General features: G+C 49.9%; 2 protein-coding genes across 16 annotated transcripts in view; one reads left to right on the plus strand and one right to left on the minus strand.

Moving 5' to 3' along the window:
- The window catches only part of DCAF8 (DDB1 and CUL4 associated factor 8), a 47043-nt gene extending 44991 nt beyond the window's left edge, over positions 1-2052 (plus strand). For all 14 annotated transcript variants that reach the window (XM_054451115.2, XM_054451133.2, XM_054451107.2 and 11 more), the window contains one exon: positions 68-2052. In XM_054451115.2, the coding sequence (XP_054307090.1) occupies positions 68-184 (117 nt within the window). In that variant the 3' untranslated portion in view covers positions 185-2052. The remainder of the gene's footprint in view (positions 1-67) is intronic.
- Positions 2053-2399: 347 nt separating this feature from the next.
- PEA15 (proliferation and apoptosis adaptor protein 15) lies at positions 2400-12419 on the minus strand. Of its 2 annotated transcripts, none has more exons than XM_054451242.2 (4): positions 12227-12419; positions 6059-6232; positions 4514-4669; positions 2400-4357 (listed from the first exon to the last, which is right to left on the minus strand). In XM_054451242.2, exons 2-4 carry the CDS (start codon positions 6228-6230, stop codon positions 4293-4295), a joined length of 393 nt encoding a protein of 130 aa, XP_054307217.1. In that variant the 5' UTR covers positions 6231-6232; positions 12227-12419; the 3' UTR covers positions 2400-4292. The 2 variants fall into 2 exon arrangements, with proteins under 2 accessions (XP_054307217.1, XP_054307237.1); XM_054451262.2 differs by having other exon boundaries at positions 6125-6232; positions 12227-12408.
- Between the last annotated feature and the right edge of the window lie 2960 nt (positions 12420-15379).

Below are 15379 nucleotides of genomic sequence, written 5' to 3' on the forward strand. Positions count from 1 at the left end.
CTAAGACCTAACAGGCTTGTCCTTGTTCCATCCAGGGAAGTTACTAACAAGCCTTTCCCATCCACAGCGCTGGCGAGAACCTGGGGTTGGGGCCACAGACGCGGACTCTGATGAGTCTCCCAGCTCCTCAGACACATCGGACGAGGAAGAGGGCCCTGACCGGGTGCAGTGCATGCCATCTTGAGGCCTCATACCTAGGTGGGGCAGGCTGGGGCTGCCAACCTGATCCTGCCTGGGTAACCCTTTCCTGTCCCAGGCCCTACATTCAGCAGAAATGCACTTTGGACTTTTTGCTTTAGATAAAAGAAAGACATCCCAGGAGAAGGACAAACCAGAGGAGTGAACCAACAAAGAGTACCTAGGAATGGGAGTTGAGCCCTGGAATGGGGCTCCATGGAGAGGTGCATAGGACTCAGCAGAAATGGCCTCTCCCCAAAGCCTCTTTTTGAGAGGAGAGGGAAGCCTATTTTGTTAACTTGTTTGGGATAGGGAATGGGGTTTCTTTTTCTTTAATCTCCCTTGTTTCTTGGGCAGGGTGGGGGTGGGAGGAACAACTGGCTATTCAGTACCAAGGGGCCAGAGTGGAGGGTAGGAGTGCCACTCTCTCTTTGGTTTAGGTTTTTGACCTTTTCTTCCTTTGTTTTTTAAAAGTATATGACAGTTGGTTTTTCCCCTCCTCAGCAACCCCATCCCAGAATCCTATTTTCCTGGGAAGTCCTTAAAGCCCCTAACCATCCCACACTCTTCACTTTCCTTTCCACCTTATTCATTCTCTATACTTATCACAGTGTTTTGCACTTGATTACATATCCTTCACTCTCTTTTCTTCATCCCATCACCCCCTAAATAGGTCAGGTGAGGGAGGTTGGGAAGAGGTGGGAGGAGGGGCAGAAGTGAAGGAAGAATAGGAAGGCTATTACCTCTTCTGTTATTTTTTTAAAAAACATTGTTTGGTGGCAGCAATCTCCCTGTCCCTATCACTGTTAGAGGCCTAATTTTATATCTATAAATATATTAAAAAGCAAGTCAAACTTGGATGTATCAAGGTAAAATTATTGTCAAAGTTTACCTATATATTCTTTATGAATGCAATAAAGGGACTTAAGAGTGAACAAGAGTAATGGTGTGGAGGTGACACCTGGGGTCAGTTTACCTTTATGTATGGTCACTAGAGATTGGGACTTACCCTTTAGGTTTTAGGAGGCTCGAGAATGGAAGGATCCTCATTTCTGCCCTTCCTGGTTCCCTGCTTTGGTGTAGGGGTTGGGAAAAACAGGAAATTCCTCTCAGCTCTGCCTCAGATCTCCTACCTCTCCTTAAGTCTTGTAGGGGGTTCCAAGGATGGCTGTCCTAACCAGAGGCTGGCCTGTCTTTAAAACTTAACTACTTTAGGGTGGTACCACCACTGCAGACTATTGTGGTACTTTGTGACAGAAGACATGTACACACACACCACACACATATACATACACACTCTCACTCTGTCTCTCTTACCTTTAGCTGCTTGATCTTTAAGCCATCCAACTTCATGCCAGTTCCCTTCTTTATAGAAGAGTGAAGGGAAAGACTTCCTGGGTTTGACTTAAACCTTGTCCACCTCTTGATATTTTAGGATTGAGGAATAAGTCATTAATCTAAGGACTGATTACAGTGGCTGGAGCTTGGGCACTTGTCTTATCACTGGTCACTGAGTCTGAAAGTCCCAGCTGAATTCTTGCCCTTAAGTGCTTTTGCTGCTATTTTTTTGCCCCCAGTTTCCACAAGATCCAATCAAGAATTCTGTATCCTGGGACAGTCAGATTCTACTAAATCAGGCCAGGAAGGAGGGGAAAAGAGTGAGAGAATGGTATTCCCAGATACTTCTTCCTCCTGCCCCTTTTCCCAGCAGCTCTCAGACCAGATGTTGGCTGCTGTACTTACTCCCTGAGGTAGGGAATGTGTGGTGATCGAGTGGTCTGTGTTCCTATTGCTGGTGGGGTGATAGGGTGGGCTAAAAACCATGCACTCTGGAATTTGTTGTATTTTCTCCCAGTAAAGCTTTTCTTCTCCCAACTGCTGCTCTGTGTGGTATGTGGTCCATTTATTCACAATAGATGGTTTTTGCTCCTACTAATGTAGGTACCTAGCCTTCCCCTCTCATTCTGCACATGATACAGCATTAGAAAGTCCATTTTGGGAGACCCGTATTTCCAGTGCTTAGGCTCCAATTGGAGACTGTTGGAAGTAGGATACACTCCATTTAGCTCAGTGATACTTAGGAGATTGGGTGGGGTGAGGGTATACACTTGGGGTATTTTCCCAGTCCTTGTTCTGGGGCATAAATATTGTTCCCTCTCCCTTCCCAGTGATTCAAAGGCTGCAAAATCCTGGTCACTCACAGAAATTTTAAAATCAGTTAGTTGCAATACAATCAATCACCTTTATTCCGGGTTAGAACAAGGCCGTGCACACTGCAGACAGAAGAGCACAAGATAGGGGCAATCTCACAGCAATATAAGGAGTGGGTGGGCAGGTTAGTCTTTTTAGATTATTTTGCCTTACAGAGAAACTACTAGACTGCTGAAAAGAACCCTGTCTCTCTTCTCCCATTTCTTCCATAAGAAAGGCTCTTTATTCTCTCTCTCACTCTAATGTAACATATCCCAAATGGAAGGACAGTTCATGCTCATTCCCTCCACCCAATTCTACAAGTATCTCTCTCTCTTCTTAAGGGAGAAGCCAGACAGGGAAAGGGAGACTTGGGAAGGTCCTTTAAGGCAAAACTGTGGAGTCCTAGAGGTGTGTGTATTAAGGCAGGTGTCTGCAGCAGTGGCCAGAGGGGCAGGGCACGCTAGGCTGGGCTAGGAGTTAAGAGTACTGTCTAACCAGTCTGGCTTCTTCCTTCTTCCAGCAGCCAGCCCTCCCCTCCCATTAAAGTTTTACTCCCACATCCTAAAAGCTCCTAACTTGAACTTTCTCTAAATAGTCTCTGAGATTGCATGTGAATTTAATGTTTTTTGAAAAAGCTTTCTTTTTTGTTTGGACTATGTAGCAATTTGATTCTGCCACTCCCTTCACTGTGGCATTCCCCTCCCACCCCCGCTCTGGCCTAGACAATAAGTTAATGCTAGACACCACAAAAAAGGGCAGACATGGCAGTGCAGTTTTAATATACATATATGTAGAATATATATGTACACACAGTTAGCACGGTCAGGGTGGGGAGGGGCATCTTGGGGTAGGCAGGAGGCTGGGGTCACTCACTGTACTGTAGTGATGTGGCTAGGAGGTGTTCACAAGCCCAGGGGGCCAGGATATCTAGTAAAGAAGGGTTTCCTAAGTCCCTTCCAGGATTGAATTGGGGTGGGGATCGGTGCAAAGGAAAACATTGTAGTTAACTTCTTTCTGGCTTGGGATGTTCTTCACCAAGGAGAGAGGGAAGGTTGCCTACAATAACCAAGTTGGGACCCTATAGATGATGGGGTCAGGATTCGTGTTAAAACCTAAGGGTCTCATTCTTCAACCTCCCTAGGTTTAGAGTGCAACAGTCTGAGTAGGAACAACTGAGTGGAAGAGGGGGCTCCCCTCTCTCTGCCCTCATCCCCATCTCAGGCTCAGTGGTACATGTTCCCAGCACAGTCTCTCCAGAGTACAGGTGGGTAGGGGCATCTAATGCTGGCTGCTCCATGGGGTTTGATCTTAGGGACCAGGAAAGGATCCCTGGCTCATACCTATGCTAGGCCCATGAGAGGCAAAAAGGGACCTGCTGGTACTCAGGATAACAGCTAGTCCAGCACAGGAGTGAGTACAAACATGGAACTCTGGCTTTTCTTTGCCCCTTCCAGGTAGGGGTTGAGTGGTCTCTTTGCCTTCCCTCCCCACTGCTTTTCCCTGGATCCACCTACCTCTCCCATACCTTACCCCTATGTCAGCTCCTCAATGTAGGAAAATGCAGGTCCTTTCTGCTTCCACACTTTAAAGATATGGGGGGATAGTGGAGGAAAGGGAAGTAGGAGGAATGTGCTGATTTCTATTTGCATAGAAATAGCCCCCACCTCCTCCTAAAGTGGGGAAACTCAGCCCCCTCCCCTAGCCCCTGACCCCCATCCCCTTAAGAAGAGGAACTAGATGAGCTAGACATATAGACAAACAGCCAGAGCGTGCGCACACGCACACACACGCGCACAGTAAGGGGGTTAGGACCAGGTTAGTAAGTGGGTAGATGGTGGGTTGCCCTTGCCCCCTCTCCTGGAGGATGGGGAAAGGGAGTGGTCTGATGAAGGTCCAACCTTCCTCCTCTTCCTCCCCCTTGCTCAGGCCTTCTTCGGCGGGGGAGCCAATTTGATGATCTCTTCCTCAGAGGGCTGCCGGATAATGTCTGGGGGCAAAAAGGGATGTGTCCAGGGACAGCAGCGTGGGAGATGCCAGGCAGGCCCATTGGGCATCTGCCTCCACTCTCCCAAAACTCAAGTACTCCAATGATAGTCAATGGGACGAGGCAGAGGTGCAGCTAATTAAAGGAGTGGCCGCTTACCTTTGTACTTCTTGGCACTGGGGATACGGGTTAGCTTGGTGTCCAGCTCATCCTCCTCAGAGATCTTCAGCACACGGGTTCTGTAGTCAACCACCATAGTGAGTAGGTCAGGACGGCGGGAGATCTCAAAGATGTGCTCAATGTAGGAGAGGTTGTCTGGAGGAAGGCAGGAGATAGGGTCAGAGCTAGGCTGTAGAGGTCAGCTTCCCCTACTCCACCAGACTAGTGACCTAGAACCAAAGCTGAGTTGCTAACATTGGTTATGGGAGGGTACAACACTGGAGGAAGAGGGGCTACTAATCCAGGAGAAGAAAGCTAAGGCACCCAAACAACAATACAGAGGACTGTTCGCAGGAAGGGCAGATAGTTGGTCAGTGAAGTTTCTAGATTGTGGTTAGAATGAGGGGTTTAGCTTAGATACTAGCTCCCATATGTTGTGGGGAGGGGACAAAAGAAAAATCAACTTGACTTCCAGATACCCCACCCCCTCCCCCATCCTTTTCCACTTTCCATCCAAGTAAGTATCAGAATTTGCTGACAGCACGTGTAGGACCAGCAGGGTGGAATCTCTAGGCAACCCAGGAGAGATTCTGGGCCTGGTGAGAAAGGTTATTCTAAATGAGAGAAGGTATGGACACCACCAGGACGATGTCCATGGCTTGGCCAATTCCAGGAGATTATAGATGCCCTTCGACCTTCTTCCTTGGCTCCTTCCCTCTGACTGTTGCCATAGTCTAACTGTAACACGTCCTCCTTTATACATTCTCCCTGCCAGCCACACAGCAGTCAGAATAGTATATCTGAAGGGCCCTGAGTTCACTCACCTCACCTATCCAATACCCAGGCTCTCTACAACACAGTCTTACCTTACCTTCCCAGCCATTTCTAAACACCCTACATCCTAGTCAAGCCAAGCAGGACTGCTTGCATTTCCAAACACACTAGATATTCTGTAACAGTGTTCCTCTGCCTGGCGTGCCCTCCTTTGGATCTTGCCTTAGAAATCCCACTCACCTTTCAGGGCCATCTTAAACACCAATTCTTCCCTAAAGCCTCCAGCTGTGTGGGATTACTCTAATCCATAGATCCCACTCCCCAAGCAGTAGTCTCTCAAAGTGGATAAGAAAATGATAGAACTTGTAGTTTTAAATTTTACCAGTTTTTAAAAAGTGCTTAACAAAGATTAGTATTATTATTTACCAGATTAGGTTACACTTCGAGTTCTCCCCTCATTCAGGTATTCTTCCATTTTTATTGTCTAGAATTCTTCCCAATTTTTGCCACTTAAAATTTTACTATTTTTAGATTGTTTTTATGTTCTGTTGTATATGTGATAATAGCACAGGAGTATCTGAATAACGTTTTTTACTGATGAGGGGCACAATGAAAAATGTCTAAGGCCCCCATACTCTTAGAGCACCTCTCTTCTGCCTTGCTTTAGAGGGGTACACATTGTGGATGTAAAAGCTTTGAGCTCATCTCTATTTGCTGAATGAACTAAGCCTGAATGACTGATGACAGGACTCCTGTGCTCCCCTCCCCCACCTTTGTCCAGCTTGTTGTGGCTCTCCAGGAAGCTAAACCAGGCACTGCCAGTAGTGATCTCCTCACTCTTTTCGCTGGGGATGTCTTCCTTGCAGGCCGACTTGAGCTGTTCTAGATCTTCAAGGGTGATGTTGTTGGTCAGGTCTTGCAGGAGGGTCCCGTACTCAGCCATGACTGGGGTTGGGAGGCAACAAAGGGATAGGAGTTGAGCTTAAGGTATGGAGTCTGGTTTACTCACTGGCACTACCCTCCTACTCCCCACTCTGCCCTACCAGGCATGTGCCTGGAACATGGAGGCTGGAGGTGGCTAGGGCTGGAGGGAGAAAAGTAAGACTTAGGGGAGGCGGTCAGGGTAGACGGGAAGCTAGGAGCCAGGCTGGAGCCTAGAGTGACAAGTCATACCTCCTTCTCCCCACCATCTTTTTCTTCTGTTTTCCCCCTCTAACAGTAACCCTGGCAACAGTTCCCCTGACTGAGGAGGCGGTTACCATAGCAACCTGCTCCCGACTTTCTCACCCGCTCTCTCCAAGTCCCCCCCCAGAATCGCCCCACCCACTTCCAGCCCCTCCCCATGTCAGGGAAAAAAAACTCCAAAACAACCAGGGCGAGGCTTGCTGTGGCAGTGAGAAGCTGAGAAGGAGCTGGAGGGTTTGGTAGGAGCTCATGTGTTCTAGCTTCCCCGTTCTGCCTCAGAGGCAAAGGGGTCCCTCACTTCAACTCCCCACCACCCCACTAATGACTCATTTTGGATGGATGCCTAGTTGCTTGGGCTGATGGTTCCTTGGCCCCTCCATGCTAGCCTTGTATTCAGTCATTAGGATTCGAGGTGGGGGAAGCAATGGACCACCCCCACCTTTGTGGAGCCCATTTTCTCCCTTGATGGTTACCAAGCCCCCACTCAGCTCTCTCTCCTACCCTTTGTGCTGTGCCTGCAGCCCCCGTGCCCAAGAATACCAAGCAACTGGCTCTGGCGCCCTGCCCAGTTCCCAGGCTGGCTGGGTGGTGGGGGGAGGGGACTTTAGATGCGGCTCTGGGAGAATGGCAAAAGGGGACTGCCCCCTCTTCTCATATCAACATCCTACTGGCACTACCTTCAGCATGGTCTGATGAGATCAGCAAGGCCAGATCTCACCTAGGCTTTCACCCCATCCCTCTTTCGTGATCCTTAGGTGAGAAGTAGAGAACATTCAAGGCCTTCCTTCCACTAAGATAGGAACTGTGGCTGAGACAGAAGAAAGAAGGTCAGATGTTTGAATGAACTTTCTGGATTTGATAAAATGTGACACTAGTGGTGAGCTCAAAAATGGAACTTATTTCCACAATGAGTATCTATTTCCTTTTAGTCAGAAAAGTAAAGCATGTTTTAAAAAGTAAATTGTATCATAAACACTCTGTATGCGACTAGACCAAGAGGTGGGCAAGCAGCAAGATGACCTTGTCCCTGACTGAGGCTGCCCGCAAATCACCCCAGCATTAGGCTGGGAATGTGGCAGATCAAAGGGGCTTGGTTGACACACTCACATTTTCCTTCCTTCTTGCTCTACTGCAGGGGAACTGAGATTGGCATGGTGGTCACAAAATAAGAGATGCAGACCCAGAAGTCCCCATTCCCAGCCCCCTACTTGGACCAGAATAAACAAGCCTCCCTTGGTGGCAGGCACCGTGACACAGGCAGACAATGAGCCAGACAGCAGGGCTACCATGACCCCCGCAAGAAACAGGCAGTCATAGGCATGCTCAGTTGCACACCCAGGTGCAACCAGACAGAAGAGCCCAGCAGTGGCCCTGCCAGGCCGGGCCAGGAACAATGCTCTCTGACTGTCAGCACCAGGAACTGTCTCTGCCTTGAAATCTAGGTCACAGCAGCAAGCTCTGGAGCCCAACCCCCCTCACTTCACTGATAATCCAAGGACAGAAGGAGGGGGGTACGGGTGAGGGGGATGATGGGAAGGGGACTAGAGATGGAGATAAGAATGGGTGGGGGGGCGTGAGTACAACTGGAAGGGAAAGCGCAGCAGGAGACAAGAAGACCCTGCCCCAATGGAGGAAAATCTGGGGCCAAGCCCTCAGCTGGAAAAGGGGGCAGGATTGGGGGTTATACTTCCCTGCTTTCATATGGAAGGAGAGTTTGTAAATATTACAGATCCTGCGGGAGGAAAGAGTGCATCTGTGTGTGTGTGTGTGTCGGGAGGAGTTCAGATTTAGGGCTTTGAATCTAAAACAGATCTACAGAGGAGGTAGGCGGGAAGAGATTAATGTGTGTAACACACTCACCCACAAAGACTTGGGGGCAGTGGGTAGGAGCTTTCTAAGAGAGTGAAAGATACAAGGAGGCCCCTAAGAGAGATGGGGGTAGGAATGTTAAAGTGGCGGAGGAGAAATGTGTGTGTGCTCAGATCTTATGGATGCTAATCCCTGGGTTGTGGGCACAGCTCTGGAGGAAGCAGTGGCTGGGTATCTGTGGGTGTGTTTGGATGTTCTGGTAATGGAGGTGTATGTGCCAGCACTGGATATATGGCTGTGGGTGCACTGGCTGTATCTGTCGTGTGTGTGTTTGTATGTGTCTAAACCAGCCAAGAGCATGTGTAAGAAGGCATATAACCACAGGCTCACATCCAGAGGAGTGAGCGGAGCCTACAGAATGGAGGAAGAGAGCTGGAGTTGGGAGACAGAAAGAGACTAAGGCTGCAAATGAGGCATGGGGGGCGAGGGGGAGGACAGCATACAGTCCACAACTGTAGAAGGCTGTAGCCTCAGCTCATCTGTTACTATAGCAACCTCAGTTCTGGGTGCCCCCACCCCCAGTCATTAGGACGACACCACTAGATGGGAGGAGTGTGGGGAATGGTGAGTAAGAAGGGACAGAAAGGATAGGAATAAGGCCCCCTGAGGGTACAAGGAAAGGCAGCCCTGTTGCCTCCCTTCTTGGAGAGATCCATTTGCCTAGGCCTTAGTATAGCAGAAGAAGCAAATGGAGTGTTGTTTAGGGGAACTGCTCTCAATTCTCACTGATCAACAGTTGTACCTGGGCTGGTCTGGCCTGGCCATGGTGGGGCTTGGCAGAGCTTGTTTCCTTCATCCTCCATGTCACTTTCCTCACCAGAGATTCAGATTTCCTTAGGGCCCGTGGAGAAATCTGCTCTCTGGGCTCTGAAAAATCCTCCTGATTTCTGGAGCAGTGCAGAGAGCTGCTCAGGGATCACCAGGCAGTCTGGGCGGAGGCCATTCTTGGGACAGGATACCAGGGCAGGAATCAGGAACCGGAGCCCCGGCTGCCAGGAAGTCAGTCCTCTTCCCTCCCAGCTTTCTGTGCTAGGCTCACCGCTTCCTCACACCTTCCTTCCTTCCTGCCTCCCTCTCCTTCCAAGCTGGCCCCAGGCACAGCCCTGACAAAGGTCAAACCAACTGAGGATGCTGGGGAAGAGGGGCAGGAGGTAAGGACCATTATATACTGACCTTTTAGGGTGGGACAGGTGGGAGCTCCATGGGCACTGGGGTAAGAAGAGCCAGGCCCTGGGAGTGCTTTGAGAAGCCTGGCAATTGGGATAACCACCTGTGGAGGAGGTGGCAGCACCAAAAGAATTTCTGTGCATTTTGACATTAAGTCGTGGTAGATTATCCCTTCTCTCTAACGTTTGGTTCCAAATCCTCTGTAAATTCGAGAAGGAAGCCTGAAGATTAAGAGTTGCTGCCCGTCCCTCTTCCACATCTGTTGCAGCTGCCTAAGCCTGAGGGGAGGGGCCATCCCACACAGCTGCAAGGACCTAGAGGTCCCTGTATTGGGCAGGAGGGGACTCCCAGGCACTCAAGTCTGTCAGTCTTCTGCCTGAAGTTGGAAGTAATCACGGAGAGGCAGAGGGGTTGGAAGGGAGAGAGTAGGGGTCCAGCTTTCCTATTTTAAATTATAACTGGGCCCCAAATTCAAGCAGTCCTGTAGTTTATTTCCTTTAATATCATTCTCAATTGATTTCTTCTTTAAGCTTTTTTTCCAGCTTTGCGGGGGAGGAGGGTATTGTCTTTATTCCTGTAACAAGGAAATTGAGGGTTCTGAGGCTCCAGGGTCAGCCTGGAAGTGACGAGAGGCAGGACATCTGGGCCCCAAAATGTTCACTTCAGTCGAAGAAGCAAAATGGATTACCTTTGGGCATGGGGACAAGGGTTAGCCTTCAGCCCTTGGTCTAGAAAGAGCCAGACCCAAGATGGGGCATCAGGAGATAGCTGGCACTGGATCAGGCAGAGCAGAGGAGGGCCGGCTGATGGCGAGGAGGGGAATGGGGCCTAGGACTCTCCCCAGCCCATCTCTGCCTCCACTCTTCTGGTGTGGCACTCCCTGCTTCTATTTCTGTCTCTCTCCATCTCTCTCACTCTTTGTCATCCATTTCCTTTCTACTTCATCTTTCAGTCTCTCTTTTCCTCCTTTCTATAGGCTTTCACCCCTTCTAGCATTTCCTACTCACCTATCCAACTTAGTGGTAGCCATGAATACTTAGGACTCCTGAGATCTGTGCTTCACTGTCCCCATCTGAATACTCAGAGCTGCAATTAGGAAGGGGTGAGCATCCCTGCTACAAAAGACAGAGTAAGTTTGGTGGGAGTGGCTTGGAGATTCAGTGGTTGGCTGCCTACCAGCTGGTGAAGATATCCATCATGACATTGTGCGTGAGGATCTGTGTGAGAGAGTGAGGCGCTCTGTGATTCTGTGGCGCTCTTCATGCATGATAATACATCCACACATGATGGGCATGGAATTGAGGAAGTAGGCAACCAGGGAAGCCTGCAGCCTAGGGCATCACTGGCAATTTCCCCAATGGAGTATTTAACCACAAAGGGAAGAGCAATTAAAGCTAATCACTCTGACAGCCTGGGGCCCAGACACACATACCGCTTTCCCTAACTCCCAGTGGTCTCCCCCAACCTTCATCCTCCCTAATTTGTTTAGTGCACTCTCAAACACTTTGCACTTCTCTGACCATCTCTTTCTCTCACTTCCTCCCTCTCCCTGGTTCCCTGACTATCTCTAGACCTCTCTGGAGATGTCTGTTTGCTTCTCACACACATTCCTCTCATTCTCTCTCTGACTTGGGTTCCATTCTTGGCTGACTCATACCCATTCTTTTTCCTCTCCGTTTCTTCCACCCCCTCCTCCTCCATCCCTTGGCCACTCTTACCCAGAAACTAGCCACTCCCAGCACCCTAAGCCCTAACTGGACCCAGGAAGAGAAACCACCAGAAGCCCCTACCCTCATTAGTCCGCAAAATCCTGTCTCCTTGTTTTAGAGGAATGAGGCCAAGATTTTCTCCCATCTTTCCCCACAGTTTTAAAGAGGAACAATCTGAAGCCATGGGGCTGGGAAAAGCTGCCAGAAAATCAGGATGGATTTGGGGACAGTGGCCCTTTCTGTCCACTCAGCTGTCCTGTCGGACTGATGACTTGGAGCCTGCAGTTCAGAAGACTCCTCATGGGATGCCCCACCCCACAGAGTGGGGGTGTGGTGGGCGGCCGGATGCGTAGTGCAGGGACGTTTGTGATTTGGAGTGTGCTAGACTATGTGTGTAAGTCACATGGGTGTGTGTCACTGTGTGTGCTGGCGTGCCTTATAGGTGTGCGTGTTTCCCTGTCAGTTTTGACACGGATTATATGAAATTAATAAGGGTTTTTACGTTAGATACATCACTTCTCTACACCCCCAGCTCCTCCTTCCCTCTGGACAAGCTTTCCGCCAAGCCCACCTCTTCCCCAGGTGCAGTGAGCTGGGGGTGAGGGCACATGGTACCAGCCGCCCGCGGAACCGAGACAGGGCTGGGCCGGGAGACCGCCAGCGGAGGCGAGTCCGAAGCCTGAGCGGGGAGGGAGGGGCAGGCGCTGGCCTGGCCGAGCCGGCTGGGCGGGAAGCAGGCTACATCCTAATCCACAGGCCCCGATCCGACTCCCAAACTGCAGTTCAGCGTGGAATGGGCTGGCCGGAGCCACGCCGCCTCCAGCACACGCTCGGCGCTCGGGACGCACCGACAGAGGGACGGACCCCGTGGGGCCTGACACAAAGTGGACTCGTCCGGGGTCCCCACACTCCCCGTCTGGCCCCCGGTGTCCCAGATCGTTGCCCCTCCAAGCCTAGACCCCCAAATCTGCCCCTTCCCCGCGACATGTCTCCTCTCCGCCCCTCTCACCGCCTCTGGAGCTGAGCGCTCAGGGCGCGGGCACTCCTGAGTCCCCGGTTCCTAAGCAGCGTCCGGAACCTCCTCCTCGGCTCCCGCCGCCGCTTCTGCCGCCGCCGCCGCCTCTTCCGCCCGCGGAGCCGGAGCCCGAGCCCAGCGCCGCTCACTCCACCCGGCTGGCCGGTGATGTCAGAGCCGGGGAGGGGCGGGGGGCGGGGAATGGCGGGAGGAGGGGGAGGGATGGAGAGGCAGAAGGGGGCGGGGGACCGAGGGGCTGGGGTTCTGGAAGACTCCTAGGATGGGGGACAGAATTGGGCGGAGGGCTGGAGCGGAGACGGTCTCTTCCCCCTGAACTGCGAAACAATTCTCATATTTAATTCTTACCCAGTAGGGCATCCTGCTCCCCTTTTGACCTTTGGATGACCACGGTGCCTAGGACCCCTGGGAGGCACAGAGTAGGTTTGGTTTAGGGGTTTGGAAAGCCTTTGGGGGCTGGATTCTCTTAGCTGCTGGCTTTAATTAATTTGTAAAAACTTCTTGCCTTGCCTTAAGGGTCAGGGGCGCAGTGGTAAATGACTGATCAGACTTATCCACATTGGGAGTGAGGGGTTGGGGCCACATGGGGACTTGAGGAGCCCTGGATCTTCTCTTTCCAGGATGATGCCTGCAGGCCCTCTTGCGTTCCTCTCACCTTTCCCAAACGTGCCCCACTCCTGCCTTCCCCCTACCATGATGTAATTTTATTTTCTGGGGAGAAAAAGAGCAGCAGTGAGCTCAGCATGCAAATATAGACAACTTGCAAAGCCACACTTAGCTCCATCTCTCCTAGCTCTGCCCCTCTGCCCAGGCCCAATGTGGCAGCTCTCACTTCCCCTCTACCCCAGGGACTTTCCTCCCCCAGATTCTCAGCCAGACTGAAAAGAGGAAAGGAAGAATTGGAGAAGCATCTGTTTTCTCCCCCATCTCTATAGCCTAAGGGGTCTTGCCTCAGCTCTGGGCAGGGTTTCGCCCTGGAAAGAAGTCTGACCTTGGGTAGGTCCTTCCTGCCAGGAACTCCAGCAGGCCCAGGTTGGGAGATTCCCCTCAGTGTTTGTGCCACTTCCAGGATCACCATCTCGCCTCAGTTCCTACCTGGCAGAGACTCCTCCAGAAACCTCAAATGAGCCCCTCCTTTCTTGGGTCTACACCATTCCTAGAAGAGGCCCAAGTTCCTGCTGCTCTGGGTTTCATAGCATTTCTCTGCTGTTTCCTCTTCCCAGCATTCCCTGTCACACCCTAATCATTTGCCTTTGTATATATCATGTTTGCTCTGTGTTGTAGGGACAAAACCTATTTCGCTGACCCATCTTTGAGTCTCATGTAGTTTCTAAGTGAAAGGCTCAGGTCTGGAGGCAACAAGACACAGGGGCCTTGGGCTACGTGCTAGTTCCACCCATTCCTTGGGCAAGTTATGCCTGAAAGCCTTAGTGTCCTCACCGGTCAGATCAGGGTGCCAATGTCTATTTCTGAGGGTTCTTCTGAGATTCAGAAATAGTAAGTCTCTAGGGACTGGCACAGATGGGTGCTTAAAAAATAGGAGCTATTATTTAGACCGGGGCCTTCCACTGACCTATGCTAGACAGTAAGCTCCACAATATTATTGTAATACTAGCTTAGTGCCCATACTACTTATTGAACATTTATTAAATAGCTACAAGTTGGAATGAATACATAGTTTCTGCTTTCTACACCCCTGCCACATTCTCTAGGAACACTTCCTGGACTTGTCTGTGGAGAGTGAAAATATATCTAATCTCAGGTCTCATCTTTCCATACTTAGAAATCCTCTAAGTCTCTCAGCAACAACTTTACACCTGATCCATGAAAAATATAATGCTGGCTTGGCATGGTGGCTCACGCCTGTAATCTCAGCATTTTGGGAGCCTGAGGCAGGTGGATCACCTGAGGTCAGGAGTTCAAGACTAGCCTGACCAACATGGTGAAACCCCGTCTCTACGAAAAATACAAAAAAGTTAGCCGAGTGTGGTGGTGGGCACCTGTAGTCCCAGTTACCTGGGAGGCTGAGATAGGAGAATCTCTTGGACCCGGGAGTCGGAGGTTGCCGTGAGCCGAGATCTCACCACTCACTCCAACCTGGCAACAGAGTGAGACTCCATCTCAAAAAATATATATATATATATATATGTATATATATATAATGTTTATTATTTATGGGCATCATCTAAAAAATATATATATAATGTTTATTATTTATGGGCTTGTTTAGCTATTTGTATATATTATATATATATATGAAGTGTTCATTATTTATGGGCATCATCTCAAAACTATATATATATATGTTTATTATTTATGGGCTTATTTAGCTATTTGGCCCTCCCATCCCCAACCCCCTAAACTCCTTTTTGCTTACCCCAGCCTGGGCCTATTCTGGAAAGACTGTGAGTCCTTCTTGCCAAGACTTCCAGTAGGCCCAGGTCTGGGAGATCCGCATTGTATACAATATCTCCTCTCCATTCCCAAGACCACCACTTGGGTCCATGTTCTCCCAACATCACTCCAATTATTATAACAGTCACTGATTGTGGGTTGGGCTCCTTACCTCTGGCATCTCCATCATCTCCCCTCCCCATCCTGCTTATCACTACCAGATTAAATTTTGCCCTGTCTCCTCAGCTGGCAGGATTCAATTCAAACAGCTCTACAACCCAACCCCATTATGCTTACCCAACTTCATGGCCACAACTTGAATTTTTCTTCTTGTCTCTCTGGTCTCTATGCCCCCAATATGACAAACACATCCTGCCAGTACTTGGTGTTTTCCACTGACTGAAATGTCTCCTCCTCAGCCCCTTTGTCTCCAACCAAATCCCATTCTTCAATTTAAGGCCTAGTAAAGCTTACTTCCTTTGTGAAGTCATCAAGCCCACTCTGATCTCTCTTCTGAGTCCATTCTGTTCTTTCCTTTGTTCTTCCTTTAAAAAACATTTATTAGGGACAACTTTTGAGTGTCAGACCCTGTAGACACAAAGAAAAAGCTTGGGTTCCTGCCTTCAAGGGGCTCACAGTTGAGTGGGGAAGACAGACATGTAAATGAAGAACAATAATAGACTGTGCTGAGTACTGGAATGGAAGTGCAGCAGGAACTCAGAAGAGGTCATCGCT

Source organism: Pongo pygmaeus, chromosome 1 (assembly GCF_028885625.2).
Source record: "Pongo pygmaeus isolate AG05252 chromosome 1, NHGRI_mPonPyg2-v2.0_pri, whole genome shotgun sequence".
Classification (NCBI taxonomy): Eukaryota; Metazoa; Chordata; class Mammalia; order Primates; family Hominidae; genus Pongo; species Pongo pygmaeus.